At 41.6% G+C, this 16,455-nt stretch overlaps 2 protein-coding genes across 2 annotated transcripts; both read left to right on the top strand.

The window, feature by feature from the left end:
- On the top strand, positions 315 to 2,377 carry LOC8064170 (resuscitation-promoting factor RpfA). Its single transcript, XM_002441254.2, has 2 exons — positions 315 to 1,905; positions 2,040 to 2,377. Exons 1-2 carry the CDS (start codon positions 1,152 to 1,154, stop codon positions 2,114 to 2,116), a joined length of 831 nt encoding a protein of 276 aa, XP_002441299.1. The 5' UTR covers positions 315 to 1,151; the 3' UTR covers positions 2,117 to 2,377.
- On the top strand, positions 5,438 to 8,055 carry LOC8064169 (calmodulin). Its single transcript, XM_002441253.2, has 2 exons — positions 5,438 to 5,716; positions 7,333 to 8,055. Exons 1-2 carry the CDS (start codon positions 5,641 to 5,643, stop codon positions 7,704 to 7,706), a joined length of 450 nt encoding a protein of 149 aa, XP_002441298.1. The 5' UTR covers positions 5,438 to 5,640; the 3' UTR covers positions 7,707 to 8,055.

Here is a 16,455-nt window from a genome sequence, read left to right as displayed (position 1 = left end):
CACCTGATTTTCTGAAACCGAGAGCAATTAGAGACCTCCTTGTCAATAGCCGTGGATCTAGGGCCTTGTTTTGTTTCCAAAAAATTTTGCAAAATTTTTCAGATTCTCTGTCATATCGAATCTTTAGACGCATGTATGAAGTATTAAATATAGATGAAAATAATAACTAATTGCACAGTTTGGTCGAAATTGACGAGACGAATCTTTTGAACCTAGTTAATCCATGATTGGACAATTTTTGTCAAATACAAACGAAAGTGTTACAATGTCGATTTTGCAAAAAAATTTTGGAACTAAACAAGGCCTAGATGTCAGTACCTGCTTGTCCTGAGCTGCGGATTAGGTGTTCCATTAAGTAGCAGTTTTTTTTCTTTGGGTTTAGGCCTTTCTGACCCAACGGAAGCCTGTGTTGGCCCGGCCCGACGCCGATAAATCAGCGATCAGTCCGGAGACCAAGGATGTTCGTATCGTACCTTAATGGGATAGCTTTCAAAACTCATGCTTTGTACAAGGCAGAAAAAGAAAAGGCGTCCAGGATATAAATGGATAGTCCAAGAAATGAGTCATATCTCACTGCAGCAAACTTAAAATTTCACCTATCGACGCCAACAAGGATTTAGATAGAACACCAACCAGACTCTCAATTTCAGAAATGTCGGACTCTTGCAATCTGTGCAATGTCTGAACCAGACTCACAATCTCTGAAATGTCGGACTCTTTGCAATCTGCAATGTCTGAACTTGAAACTAGTCAGTCAGACTCCTCGGTGCTGGATGATGCACTCTTCGTACTTCCGATCAACACAAGCAGAACGTAGATTATCTGGACTACGGCAATCCATATCGCGTCCAACTTTATCTAAAAGAAGATTACAATTTTTACGAGAGCGCAAAATCAGCAGGACTCTATGCAGACTTCATCGTTTCTCATCTCTTACAGACAACACAAACACTCAAACAGAGACAGACCCTCAAACTCCTTGGACTCGTTTAATCCTTTGATTTGAAGGACAAATTAATCAGAAGAAGTAGTAATGATAAGGGATGAGAGATTAAGAATCCAATCTCGTTACAAGAAATGCATGTTTGAATTCTTTATCTCAACGCTATCCATCCAGACATATATAAATTGAAGGGCAAACCAACGTGATCATGCATCCAATCCAATCCAATCCAATCCAACACAAAAACCAGGCAGAGCGCCATAGCATCGTCCTAGCTAGGCTTCAACTCGACATGGCTTCGCCCAAGCTCCTCGCCCTGTTCTTCGCCTTCGCCATGGCGGTGGCGGCGCTGCATCCCTCGGAAGCGGCGAGGCTCCAAGTCGTCCAGCAAGCATTCAAGCCCGCGGCCGCAGGTCAAGAAGCGGCAGAAAAGGTGGCCGACCAAGCAGCTGCCGGCGGCGTGGCACGCCCATCGACGACACCTCCGGCGGGACCGGGCATCCCCGCTGGCCTACCTCCAAACCTACTGGGCGCAATCCTGGGCCTGCTTTTCCCGCCGCTGGGCGCCATCATCGGCCTGTTGCAGCCACTGATCCCGCTCCTCCCGCCGCCGGGGTCGTCTCTTCCGCCTCTCCAAGGCGGCGCCGGCAACCTGGGTGCCAGCTTGACATCGTTCTCCCCCGCGCCGCCGGCCCAGCCCCAGCCGACGGAGTGCATGACGCCGCTGGCTGGCATGGTGCCGTGCACGGACTACCTGACCAACATCACGGTGCTGACGCCCCCCGGCGAGTGCGGCGACGGGCTCAAGTCCGTGATCAGCGACGCGCCCATCTGCCTCTGCCACGGCATGAACGGGAACATGAACCAGTTCTTGCCCAAGCCCGTCGACCCCATCCGCATGCTCATCCTCCCGCTCGCCTGCGGCACCGTGCTGCCGCTCCAGACGCTCTTCGGGTGCAACTGTAAGTTACAATGCCTCTCTCGCATTATGAGATTTCCACAGATTTTATGTATATATGCTTCTTTCCGTTCCGTCGCAACGCAAGGAGATTAATCTGGTGATGCTGATGCATGTTCGTTCATATTTGATTGACAGCGCAACAGGTGCCGCCGATAATGCCTCCTATGCCAGCAGAGCCGCCGACGATGACACCTCCTTCAGCGTCACCGTAGATGCATAGTTTCGTCGAGTTTAGATGCTAGTAGAGATAGGTAAACCTCCAGTAGTGTCTTAGGTTTAAGATTTATTAGATATCGTTCAGAAAGTCGTTTTAGAAGTCAATGGTGGATTTATTATCATGTAAGTAGTTCAGTAGCTTGCAATCGTCAATATAACGTGGACTAGTGAAAAACATATTGAATGGTCAAGGAATTTCTCCCTTAAAGTGTCCTCGATGTCATTATTTGGTTCCGACTTTTATTTGCTTTGACTGTGATTGTATATTTGCAGCCATACAACCAATCGCGATAATGCCAGAGCTGAATGCTCCGTAGTCCGAAATTTATCATAGGACAAGTATTATTCTCCTTTTTTTTTCCTTCAGAAGAGTTTTTTTACAACCCATTCTCGTTAGAACGTAAGTAAGCTTGCGTCAACTAAAAAGTTTTTGCAGGAGCAATGCATAATGCAAGCTGAGCATCCCCATAAGCATGAGACTGGATCCCCCCCCCCCTCTCGTATCCTGCCTCTAATAACTCGATCGACGATCAGCACTATACCTACTATGTGGATCCTCGATCTCTCTTGACAATTGGATAGATGCATCTTCTAATCGGCCATAATAATCTATATCTATCTATAAAGAGGGAAAATTTCAGTTTGTTCAAAAAAAATTTCTGCCCGCCCTGAATCGGGGCCTGGCAGATTGTGGAGGAGGAAAGAAAATAGAAACTTTTCTAGGGTTCCCAATACAAAATCTCCTATACACATTAGAGTATGTTAAGAATAAAAAAAAGTATAAGGGTCTAAGTGCAAATTTGTTCGCCAATGTATGTGCCCGTAGATAGACGGCTGAAATAGGAAAAAAAGAATAAAAGTTTTTCTAGGGTTCCCAATGCAAAATCTCCTATAAAAATTAATAAATAGATAATAATTCATAGAAAAATCTAAAAATTACAAAATAAATTTTGTTCAGCTCCACATATTTAGATCCATGCAGTAAACAAAAAATATCACAAATTTTAGTATATCTTTTTTTGTTGGAGATGCTTGCTTATGCTTTTTAGTGTAAAAAATTGTAGTTATTTTGCTCTAATTATTATAAAAATTTTATGATAGCCTATTTAATGTGATGCTTGATTTGTGGTAAAAGTTTTAGCACAATTCCTATATATCTCACCTAAATTTATGCTTGATGATGCTTCCACTACCTTTACATGATGTGTTGTTATTTCATATGAATACTTTATAAGTCCATATGTTCATAATATACGTACATTTAACTGATATATCATATTTCATAGGAATTCTAATCTAAATAAAAATAAAACTAGCAACAAACTTCTCATGTTTTAATATAATACTAAGGTATATTAAGAGGTAATATTAAAGTAAGATAAGGTTTGACTAACTTCTATTTTATTATTAAATAAATATGTCTCTAAGCTACATATTGTTTTCAATATTAACTATCTAATACCATAGATGTCATGGTTATCAATAAAATAAATTATGGACTTTAAATTTTATAAAAAAGATAAATATAAATAGATATGTAATATTATGTCATAACTTTCTATGGTCATTTGATGCTTTTCTACCATTGCAACGCATAGTAAAAATCAATCTCAAGATTTACATAGACTTCGGCTTACCAATAAAAAGTGTATTGTTAGCTTCTTGTCTTTTCACGAACAATGCACAAATGACAGAAGCTTATACAATTTAAATAAAATCAAATTCAAAATTAGAAATTATAATTCAAAAGTTTATTAGGCTCCTTTCAACCAGAGAGTATAAGGTGCCATTTCTCGTGAAATAAAAATCCTAAAAAGTCTAAGAGCATGTATATAAACTATATATGGACATACTGCTTCAAAGTTAGTTTTAAAAGCTTAAAAATTGTCAAATTTAATACAGAGAATAAAACACAAATAAATATAACAAAGTGCTCTTTTTCTACGAACATCTATTTGCTCCCGTAGCAACGCACGGGCATATTTTGCTAGTCTTATATAAAATACAAAGCACAGCCTTATCCTAATAAAAAGCTTATTCCACACGAGATGGAATCTTAATTGAAAAGCAGAGCTCCTGCCATTACCTTCAAAAACAAGAAAAATCGAGATTTGAACTCGGGTTGTCAAAACCAGCTCACGTGGCTTCCAAAATCAGATTTGATCGTTTTAGCATCTCCAACAATTTGGTAAAATTCACTTGTCAAATCTTGAGTTATAGCAAGTTGCTAATTTGTTTAGCAAAAGAAAAAAGAATGTGTCTCCAATAAGTTGCTATTCTCACTTGGTAAAAATAGAGGATGACAGATGAGACCCGCTCACTTGGTAAAAGAATATGTGTCTCCAACAAGTTGCGCTCGGGATAGCAACTTGGGATAGCAACTTGACAAATCTCGGCAATAGAAACCTCTGGATAGCAACTTGGAAAATTTAGCAAGTTGAGATAAGGAGTTGTTGGAGGAGGATTTTTATGCTTTTAGCAAATTTGGTAGGATAGCATGTTGAAATACCAAGTTATTGGAGATGCTCTGTTGTTTTAGCTGAGGGCCTCTAAACCAGCATGGGTCGACTTTCTGTGCTTCTTTGCAAATTTAGCCAAGTTCGATCTTTTTTATCCTTTTTGTTTAGACACATGACTTTCTAGTTCCTTCTTTAACTCCCTGATTATATTTTGGTGTCAACAGGAAGAATCTACTTTTACTGTCAACAGGAAGAATCCATTTGAACTATTATATAATAATTTTATACCTGTCCTCATCTTTTTTTTTTACATTTAGAGTATATATTCTGTAAGATGTAGAGTTTAACAAAAATCTTGTCCAATCTCCTTAAATTGATACTCCCTCCGTAACTGTCGTTTTTTGTTTTCATGTCATAAATTTGTCTCGATTTGTAAAAAAATACATATATATTATTAAAAAACTACATTCAAAGATTTTTCAAATAATACAAATACTGTATCATAAATATTAATATCTTTTAATATATAATTAGCTAAAGTTATTTTTCAAAAATCACAAACAACAATTATTTTGGGATGTAATTTACAACTTCTCTCTGTCTCTCTTAGATGATGAATAAAATTGAGTGGAAAATTAAAATCTGTCCAGGGACGAAATAGAGACGACCACTGTTACCACGTCAACATTGCATATATAACACAAATTCAAGCATCGCTAGCCCCATAATATATGTATGATCATAAAAATGGAATATGGAATCGTGGATTACCTAACGCCAAAGAAAACGGAAAAGAAAAAGGGAAAAAAGAAGAGAAAAAAGGAATATAGACAGGGAGAGAAAAAAAAGGACGGAGAACCGGATACAAAAACCGCAGTTGGAACTTGGAATCCTCCCCCTCGCGGTCGCCTCACCGCTGCCTATAAATCCGGCCCACGGTCCGGGCGACCGGCCACCTCGTTCCCCATCGGCTCCAATCAACAAGGTGACGCGAGCACGAGCACCCATCCCCTCCTCCCCTTCTTCCCCGTCGTCGCGTGCCCTCGCCGCAGCCATCTGCCATGGCGGACCAGCTCACCGACGACCAGATCGCGGAGTTCAAGGAGGCCTTCAGCCTCTTCGACAAGGATGGCGACGGTACCCACCTCACCTGGTCCCCTTCCTTCTCCTCCCTGCTAGGCTCCTCGATCTCTCGCGGCCGGATCGGGATCGAGCTCCCTCCCCGCTCGATCCGGCCCGAATCGTAGGGTTTCTGTGGGACCCTTTGCTGGTAGGGCTCTAGATCCGGTCGGCTGCGTGCTGTGGTGCTTAGGGTTTGGCGATCTCTGAGTCGATTAGGACATTAGGAGATTCGGTGGCTCCTTGTTATGTCTTACAGCTATCATCTGTTTGTTATGTAAGAGTTTGTCCGTAGGGTGGGACTGGGAGAGCAGCAAAATGATGGTTATGGGTGTCGTGAATCTGTTTATGAATTGCGCTGCTCACGGCGGGAGAACAGATTTGGGTATCGGGAATTTGTTGCCTACCTAAGTAGGGCTGGAATTCAAATGTCTCGTGAAACATTCTAGAGATTGTCTAGCGAACGTAGCATGATCTGTTAGTTAAACTTTGTGAGTCAGCTTATCAGCGTGGTTGCATAATCTACATATCTAGTGCCGGTAGATGTATTAGGGAATGGTTTGATGCTGGAGCTAGATAGCTGAGGCTGTTTGGTTTTGAAATAAGGGTGTGGATTCAACAGTTTAGCTATGCGTTATAATAAAGTTGCTAATCTGGTTGTTATCTACTAGTAGTATGTTAAGCAGCAGCCATTCTTTGTTTTAGATTTTTTTTCTTTACTCTTGTTTATGTTTCATCAATGTATGTTTTGGTATATGATAGCTTTCCAGTTGGTCGTAAAGTGCTTATTGTGTAATCTTAGACCAACCCATGATTGTGGAGCACTCATTATTAGCCACCTCCTATCACCGCTAATCTCTGAAAGCTTGTTACTGTTCTGTTGAATAATTACTTTAGTGCTAGCAGGTTGTAGACACAAGCTGAGCTAGTGCGCGATTTGTGCCATACCTATTATACATTATAATAATTCTTACTTTGGATTACACATTAATAGTTGGTAAGCATGGTGCTTCATTAAAGTGTCAAAAAAACTGATTTGAGTTTATTAAAGCTGTGAACTGAATTAATCTATTAATGTTACAATGTTAGCTGTTAGGCGGACCATGGTTTCTGTTATATTATTTTCCCAAGTCTTCATGATATTATGTGATATAGATCCATAAATCGACTGCTTGTATTTGATAGTGGATGACCAACATCATTGATATTTTGTGAAAATGACTGCCACTTTACTATTTCCTCATGTTACTTGTTTGTCATAACTTTCATCCTTCTGTTGTCGTTCAACATTGTGCTTGTTTAGGTGACTTTTCTTTGGAGCAATGTTTGTTTAGCAGTTTTTTTCCTGCTACTGTAAGTTTTTGTTTAATAAGAGCAAGCAAGTGGTTGGCAAGCTTATATGTCCCTTAGGCTGCTGAAAGTGACTGTCACATCGTGAAATGATGGTGGTTATTTATAAACAAGTCTCCAAAATATTTGTTTTGTGAGCTGCACATAATCTTGACAGATATTTTACGCATTTGGCATTTCTTTAAAATGAACCAGTGATATTGATGGAGTGATGGAGCCCTTGATAAGAAGATTGTATGTTTTTTCCAATACTGATCCAAGTTTGATTTATTCACCCTCTGCAGGCTGCATCACCACCAAGGAGCTTGGAACTGTGATGCGCTCCCTTGGCCAGAACCCTACCGAGGCAGAGCTGCAGGACATGATCAATGAGGTTGATGCTGATGGCAATGGGACCATTGACTTCCCAGAGTTCCTGAACCTGATGGCAAGGAAGATGAAGGACACCGACTCTGAGGAGGAGCTCAAGGAGGCCTTCCGCGTCTTTGACAAGGACCAGAATGGTTTCATCTCGGCTGCTGAGCTCCGCCATGTCATGACCAACCTCGGCGAGAAGCTGACCGACGAGGAGGTCGACGAGATGATCCGTGAGGCTGACGTCGATGGCGACGGCCAGATCAACTATGAAGAGTTTGTTAAGGTTATGATGGCCAAGTGAGGAGCGGTCCCCATGAAATAAGTATATCTATAAATTGAAGCGAGTTATCATGCACAAAAGCTGTACTTTGTCATGTCCCTTTGAGTACGCATCAGTATCATGCAGTTGGTAATGTCTGAGTAGTGGTCGGTTTTAGGTGGTGTAGTCATGGGAACGCGACATCAGATACCTGGTTTCTTTTGATTGTGATGTTATCTTGCATTATTGCACACCTGTTGGAGCTTTTAGGATTTGTTGAAGCTCGTATTTTTCAGGGGTTTTGGTTCTTTTGTGCGAGTCTTGTATCTTGTGTGCGTTGCATTGCATTGTTGTGTTATAGCTTATGCTGGCATGTGGCCTTGTTATGTGATCTGGTGTGTGTCTGGATTCTGGGAATTCTTGCCGGAGTTCACGAGGCTTCGTAGTTCGTACTGATTCCTGTCGCATTCGTAAAACTACTGTATATTCCAAACAAAGCTCGAGCACTGCAGCGGCGATGTGTGTGATTTGCCAAATTTGAATCAACAACATATGGGTGATGTGTGGACGTTGATTGTGTGGTATAGTGTATGATTTGCCAAATTGGAATCACAACATGCCTGGCTGATTTGTGGACGTATCTTTCCCTAATTTACTTATAATATATAATTATGAAAATTTTAGTCTACCATATCTTTATGCGTCCGTCGGTCTAAAGATTGATTAAATGATTCTCCTCTTGTTCGGATCTCATTTCTTATTATTTTTAAGCTTATTTTCTGTTTATGGCACGATGACTCCTAGTGCAATTAGGTTTTTGGACTTTCTATTTATGGCACGAGTACTCCTAGTCCAATTAGGTTTTTGGACTTTATAGAATCCCAGCCAAGGACGTCATGTACATGCTACTTGGTGCTCTTGTTCATGTGAACTGTGTATAGTCAAATTAGCATTATTAGCAATTAAATAACTACATTTTGTTTTCTTTGGACATCTACAAAGCTGCTTGCAATTGAACTCCATCAATGAGTACCAAACGGACTCGATTGTGCATAGCCTCGTCAGCATCCACGGCCCTACGGAAAGCCCTAGTTTGGTTTTGGATAATTGATGAAACTCTAGTACTAACCTCTATACTAAGTGTGTGTAGACTAAATGAGGTTGGTACATGCCAAGTGTTGGAGCAAGAGATGATCATGGTGATGACCACAAGGTGATCAAGTGCTCAACTTGGAAAAGAAGAAAGAGAAAAACAAAACCCTATGGAGATCAAGGCAAAGGTATTGCTTAGGGTTTTGGTTTTGGTGATCAAGACACCATAGAGGGTGTGATCACATTTAGGATAGATAGCCGTACTATAAAGAGGGGAATTCTTTGGCTAAGCGGTTATCAAGTGCCACTAGGTGTCATTGCTCATGTGCATGCATTTAGAACCTAGTGAGCTAACTTAACTCCTTCAAAGAAAATGTTTGTGAAAATGCTAACACACGTGCACATGGTGGTTTACACGTTGTGGTGTTGGCACACTTTGAGAAGGAGGTGGAGTTTGAAGGGTAGAGAGAGGATGGGTTCCTCTCGGATTCGGCGCTTTTGAGAAAATGAAATGCATATTTTCTATTGCGCCGGTGGGAAAATTTGGAGAAGTCGCGGGAGTGTTTCTCACTCACCGGACGCTAGCTTCTGGAGCACCGGACGCTGAGTCTGAGCGTCCGGTGCAGACAGTGTCTGTCCCAGCTAGGGTAAGGCACCGGACGATAGGCACCGGACGCTGGCTTGAGCGTCCGGTGGTTAGCGTCCGGTGTGCGGGCGTTTTGCGACCCTCTCTGCGCATGGGTCCGGTGAGCACCGGACGCTACCGGTGCTTAGCGTCCGGTGACCCGCAGGTTTGCGGAACTCTCTGCGCATGAGTCCGGTGTGCACCGGACGCGTCCGGTGCTAACTTGCTCAGCGTCCGGTGCACTGCAGGTTACCGTTAGACTCTGACACGCGGCTGACGTTGGAGCACCGGACGCAGGTGTTGAGTGTCCGGTGCCCCTTGAAGAGCGTCCGGTGACCCCGTATTTCGCCTAGTGAAAGAGCCAACGGCTCTATTTGTTTGAGGGGCTATAAATACGTGTTTGGCCGGCTTGGGGCTCTCTCTCTTGGCATTCTAACATACTTGACATCCTTGTGAGCCTAAGCAAACACCTCCCACTTATCTCCTTCATAGATTAAACATCTTTGTGAGATTGGGAGTGATTCCAAGTGCATTTGCTTGAGTGATTGCATCTAGTGGCACTTGGGGATCGTTCTAGCTGCGGTTTTCTTGTTACTCTTGGTGGTTGCCGCCACCTAAACGGCTTGGAGCAGCGGAGGAGGATTGACACGAGTTGGTGATTGTTCGTGGCCATCTCCCGGTGATTGTGAGAGGTTTGTGCCTACCTCAGCGGAGAGCCAAAGGCAACATTAGTGGATTGCTCGTGTCATTGAGCTACCTCACTTGTGGGTAGGTTCTTGTGGTGTCCTAGTGAGGACGAGGTTCGTGCTACACCTCTTAGCCACCGAACCACCAAGTGTTGGTCGACACAACGGGGACGTAGCGTGCCGGCAAGCACGTGAACCTCGGGAGAAAAATTGTGTGTCTCCATTGTGATTGTTCATTGGATTTCTGCCGGTGATTGGACTTCATATTATTGATTGGTTCATCCCCTCTACGCGGCGGTATAAAGTTCAAACCATCTCTTTTACATTCCCGCAAACTAGAGTAGCTCACTTACTTGTATAGAAACTTTAGGTAGCTTTCTAGTGTAAGTAGTGACATAGCTCTTGTGTGCCTAGTAATTATATCAACTAGATTTGTTGAATAGGTGGCTTGCAAACCCCCTTTAGAGCTAGAGCAAAAAGCTTCGCTTTGTTATTTACTAACCTCTTGCTCTAGTGAGTTTGTAGAATTTTTAAATAGGCTATTCACCCCCCTCTAGCCATATTAGGACCTTTCAAGTGGTATCAGAGCCTTGGTCACCGTTTGTGAAGGCTTAACAACCTCGGTGCTCAAATTATGGCTCAAATAGTGTTCAACCATGTTGGGGGCAAACCACCGTTCTTCGATGGCACAAGTTCCTTTGACTATTGGAAGAGAAAAATGAAGATGTACCTTGGATCAATCAATGATAGAGTGTGGGAAGTCACGGAGAATGACTTTGTGATCCTTGACCCCGCCAACCCCACCGACAATGAGAGAGCAAACAAGCAATGTAACACCATGGCTCTCAACACAATTTATAATGGCATTGATTCAAAGGTGTTTGAACAAGTCAAAGATCTTGAGAAGGCAAGTGAAGTGTGGACAAGACTAGAAGAAACATATGAGGGCACTACAACGGTAAAAAGTGCCAAATTGTATATGCTCAAGGACAAGCTATCCAACTTCAAGATGAAGGATGATGAGTCTATACCGGAGATGTTCTATAGGCTCCAAGTCATCATCAATGATCTCAAGGGCCTTGGTGAGAAAGTGAAGGATGAGGATTTCATTCACAAGTTCTTGATGTGCTTGCCCAAGAGGTTCAAGACATTGAGAACAATCATCTTTAGAGGAGGATTGACCGGTGTATCTCCCAATGAGGTACTTGGAGATGTCATGACCGAAGATCAATACAATGACAATGATGATGATGAGGTCATGAAGAAGGATGATGATGACAAGAAGAAGAAGAGTGTAGCATTCAAAGCTAGCTCTTCATCCAAGAGCAAAAACAAGGGCAAGGCCAAGAAAGAAGAATCAAGTGATGAGGAGTGCTCCAATGATGATAGTGATGATGAAGCACTAGCACTCTTTGTCCGCAAGTTTGGCAAGATGATGAAGAAGAAGGGCTACCATACAAGAAAGAGAAGGGACAACTCCAAGAACAAAGAGCATGTGAGGCTATGCTATAAGTGCAAGAGCCCTGATCATATTGTGGCGGATTGTCCTTACAATAGTGACAATGATGAGCATGACAAGAAGAACAAGAAGGAGAAGAAAGAAAAGAAAGAGAAGAAGATGGTTTTCAAAAAGAAGAAGAAGGGTGGATCCTATGTTGTGACATGGGATAGTGATGCCTCTTCGGACGATGATTCAAGTGATGATGACAAAGCATCCAAGAAAAAGGCACTTGCTAGCATTGCTATCAACAACAAGCCATCACTCTTCGACACTCCTTCATGCTTCATGGCCAAGGGCCACAAGGTACAATATGATGAGAGTGAAAGTGAAAGTGAAAATGAACATGATAGTGATAGTGATGATGAAAATGAATTCACTAATGAACAACTCATGGACATGTTAGAACAAGCCGATTCTCTCATTCAATCTAAAAACAAGAAGTGCAAAGAATTGGCCAAGAAGTTAAAAGCTCTTGAGCAATCCTTTGATGAGCTCAATGCTAATCATGAGAGGCTAGTGGAAGCCCATGAGAAGCTTGGCAAGGCTCACACCAAGCTTGAGAAAGCTCACTCCTTGTTGTTAGAAGAACAAGGAAAAGGTTGTTATATCATGTGATGTGGGCACAACATGTGACTTAATTAAGGAATCACCCAACCCACATATTGTTGTTGCCACTAACTCTTCTTGTAGGTCTTCATCCACCACCACCAACTCTACCTCCACTTCTAGTGTTAGTGTCACTTGTGATGCTTCACTAAAGGTTGAGAATGAGACTCTCAAGAGAGAGGTGGATGAGCTCACTCACGCCCTAGGCAAGGCCTATGGTGGTGAGGCCCGCTTGCTAAAATGCTTGGGTAGCCAAAGGTTTTCTCTCAATAAAGAGGGATTAGGCTATACCCCCAAGAAGGGCAAGAAAGCCTTCGCAACTCACAAACCTAGCTTTGTGAAGAGCAATGGTCGGTATTGCAACAAATGCAAGCAAGTTGGGCACCTAGAGCTTAATTGCAATAAAATGAACAATAACAAGAAAATTGCTAATGTATCTTACACTCCTTTTGATTCTTGTTATGTGCTTACCAAGGGTGAGAAGGGTGTGCATGCTAAGTTTGTTGGTACACCAATTGTGGGTCCAAAGAAGAAGGCCATTTGGGTACCAAAAAGCTTAGTCACTAACCTCTAAGGACCCAAACAAGTATGGGTACCTAAGAAACATTGATTTGTTTTGTAGGTAAACTATAAAGCCGGAGGAAGGCATTGGGTGCTTGATAGTGGGTGCACACAACACATGACCGGTGATTCAAGAATGTTCAAATCAATCAATCCAAATGATGACAATGGTGTTGATAGTATCACATTTGGTGACAATGGCAAAGGCAAGGTCAAAGGGCTCGGTAAAATTGCTATATCCAATGACTTGAGCATTTCCAATGTGCTACTAGTAGAGAGCTTGAACTTCAACTTACTATCCGTAGCTCAACTTTGTGATCTTGGTTTCAAATGCATATTTGGAGTTGATGATGTGGAGATCAGAAGTGTAGATGGCTCCAACTTGATATTCAAAGGGTTTAGATATGAGAATCTATACTTGGTTGATTTCAATGCTAGTGAAGCTCAATTATCAACATGCTTACTCACTAAATCTAGCATGGGTTGGTTATGGCATAGAAGGCTTGGTCATGTTGGTATGAAACAATTGAACAAGTTAGTCAAGCATGATCTTGTTAGAGGCTTGAAAGATGTCACATTTGAGAAAGACAAGCTTTGTAGTGCATGTCAAGCCGGAAAACAAGTTGGCAACACTCATCCAAAGAAGAGCATCATGAGTACATGCAAGGCATTTGAGTTGTTGCACATGGACTTATTTGGACCAACCACATACACAAGCATTGGTGGAAACAAATATGGATTTGTGATAGTGGATGATTTCACAAGATATACATGGGTATTCTTTCTTAGTGACAAGAGTGATGCCTTTGCAACCTTCAAATCATTTGTCAAGAGAATACACAATGAGTTTGAAGCAACCATCAAGAAAGTGAGAAGTGACAATGGAAGTGAATTCAAGAATACAAGAGTTGATGAGCTTTGTGATGAATTTGGCATTAGGCATCAATTCTCGGCCAAGTACACTCCACAATCAAATGGTCTTGTTGAGAGGAAGAATAGAACCTTGATTGACATGGCAAGATCAATGTTGAGTGAGTACAATGTGAGTCATTCCTTTTGGGCCGAAGCAATTAACACGGCTTGCTACTATAGCAACCGACTCTATTGTCACCCAATGATGGAGAAGACACCATATGAGCTCTTAAATGGAAGAAAGCCCAACATTGCATACTTTCGGGTTTTTGGTTGCAAATGCTACATATTGAAGAAAGGCACTAGATTGAGTAAATTTGAAAAGAAATGTGATGAAGGCTTCTTGCTTGGTTACTCCACTACTAGCAAAGCTTATAGAGTGTGGAATTTGGCTAGTGGTACTCTTGAAGAGGTGCATGATGTTGAGTTTGATGAAACAAATGGCTCTCAAGAGGAAGATGAGAATCTAGATGATGTGAGAGGCACTCAATTGGCCGATGCAATGAAGAATATGGATGTTGGTGATTTAAGGCCTAGAGAGGTGATTGATGTTGAAGATGACAAAGATCAAGTGCTTCCTACCTCTAATGTGCAAGCTAGTGGTTCTCATGATCAACAAGCTAGTACATCATCTCATGATCAACCAAGTGCAAGCAATCAAGTGCAAATACTCCAACCAATAAATATTGCAAGAGATCATCCATTGGATCATATCATAGGTGACATTCATAGAGGAGTGCAAACTAGATCAAGATTAGCATCATTTTGTGAGCATTTCTCCTTTGTGTCTCACATTGAGCCAAAGAAGGTTGATGAAGCATTGAGAGATGTTGATTGGGTTAATGCTATGCATGAAGAGCTCAACAATTTCAAGAGAAATCAAGTATGGGAATTAGTTGAGAGACCTAGTGATCATAATGTCATTGGCACTAGATGGGTCTTTCGCAACAAACAAGATCAAGATGGGATAGTTGTAAGAAACAAAGCAAGATTGGTAGCACAAGGCTATACTCAAGTTGAAGGTCTTGACTTTGGTGAAACATATGCCCCGGTTGCAAGATTGGAAGCAATTAGGATCTTGTTGGCCTATGCTTGTGCTCATAATATCAAGCTATACCAAATGGATGTCAAGAGTGCTTTTCTCAATGGCTATATCAATGAAGAAGTTTATGTTGAGCAACCTCCCGGTTTTGAAGATGACAAGAAACCCAACCATGTTTACAAGCTAAGAAAGGCATTGTATGGTTTGAAGCAAGCACCTAGAGCATGGTATGAGAGATTGAGAGATTTCTTACTCTCTAAAGGTTTCAAGATGGGCAAGGTTGACACCACTCTCTTCACCAAGAAGATTGGCAAGGACTTGTTTGTGTTGCAAATATATGTTGATGATATCATATTTGGATCAACCAACCAAGAATTTTGTGAGGAGTTTGGCAACATGATGGCTAATGAGTTTGAGATGTCAATGATTGGAGAGCTTAGCTACTTCCTTGGTCTTCAAATCAAGCAATTGAAGAATGGCACATTTGTGAGTCAAGGCAAGTACATAAAAGACATGCTCAAGAAGTTTGGTATGGATGATGCAAAATCAATTAGCACACCAATGGGAACAAATGGAAGCCTAGATAATGATACAAGTGGAAATATGGTGGATCAAAAGTTATATCGGTCTATGATTGGAAGCCTACTCTATGTGACCGCATCAAGACCGGATGTCATGTTTAGTGTATGCATGTGTGCAAGATTCCAAGCCTCACCAAGAGAAAGTCATTTGAAAGCAACAAAGAGAATATTGAGGTACTTGAAGCATACACAAAATGTTGGTTTGTGGTATCCCAAAGGTGCAAAGTTTGAACTTATTGGATATTCCGATTCGGACTATGCGGGATGCAAAGTTGAAAGAAGAAGCACATCAGGCACATGTCAACTATTGGGAAGATCACTTGTCTCATGGTTATCCAAGAAGCAAAATAGTGTTGCACTATCAACCGCCGAAGCGGAGTACATTGCGGCCGGTAGTTGTCGTGCACAAATCCTATGGATGAAGGCAACATTGAAGGACTTTGGAATCAATTTCAAACAAGTGCCCTTGCTATGTGACAATGAAAGTGCCGTGAAGCTCACTAACAATCCGGTTCAACACTCAAGAACAAAGCACATAGATGTCCGCCATCATTTCATAAGAGATCACCAACAAAAAGGGGACATTTGCATTGAGAGTATAGGCACTGATGATCAACTTGCCGATATATTCACCAAGCCACTTGATGAGAAGAGGTTTTGCAAGCTAAGGAATGAATTGAACATACTTGACTTCTCAAATATGTGTTGATGCGCCCCCACTTATATGACATGCCTCTCCTTCGAGCAAAGCAAGGTAAAATTGTTTGACATGTCATCCATCCTATGCTAAGGACTTGCTTAGTGCATCTAGTCATTCCTTACATGTCTTAGGCTCATTCATGAAAATCAAATGAATTTGTATGGTACCACTATTGCTTCTATGCTTGACTTGATCTAGTGGTAGCATATGACATGTTTATGGGCTTGCAATCCTAGTGTTTGATCTAGAATATGAGCTATAAGTGTTTAACTCAACATGGTACAAGATAACCCTTATTTGGAGGTGTGAAGAAGCTTGTCCTTGGATCAAACCGAGTTAAATATCTTAGGCAAGTAATCTAGATTGGACCAATTTGGGAAAATGATCTCACTTCATATGGTTTCACACTAACCTATCTAAAATTTGAGCTCACCTTTTGTGGTCATTGATGACAAAGGGGGAGAAAATTTCCCAAAGTTCCCAAA

Source organism: Sorghum bicolor, chromosome 9 (assembly GCF_000003195.3).
Source record: "Sorghum bicolor cultivar BTx623 chromosome 9, Sorghum_bicolor_NCBIv3, whole genome shotgun sequence".
In the NCBI taxonomy this organism is placed as follows: Eukaryota; Viridiplantae; Streptophyta; class Magnoliopsida; order Poales; family Poaceae; genus Sorghum; species Sorghum bicolor.
This window is presented reverse-complemented; position numbering and strand designations above follow the sequence as displayed.

Bases quoted from the DNA above. Each gene is read 5' to 3' on its own strand.
- LOC8064170 (XM_002441254.2), top strand. From the start codon at position 1,152: ATGCATCCAATCCAATCCAATCCAATCCAACACAAAAACCAGGCAGAG. The intron at 1,906-2,039 runs GTAAGTTACAAT...TTTGATTGACAG, and splicing joins GACGCTCTTCGGGTGCAACT to CGCAACAGGTGCCGCCGATA.
- LOC8064169 (XM_002441253.2), top strand. From the start codon at position 5,641: ATGGCGGACCAGCTCACCGACGACCAGATCGCGGAGTTCAAGGAGGCC. The intron at 5,717-7,332 runs GTACCCACCTCA...CACCCTCTGCAG, and splicing joins CTTCGACAAGGATGGCGACG to GCTGCATCACCACCAAGGAG.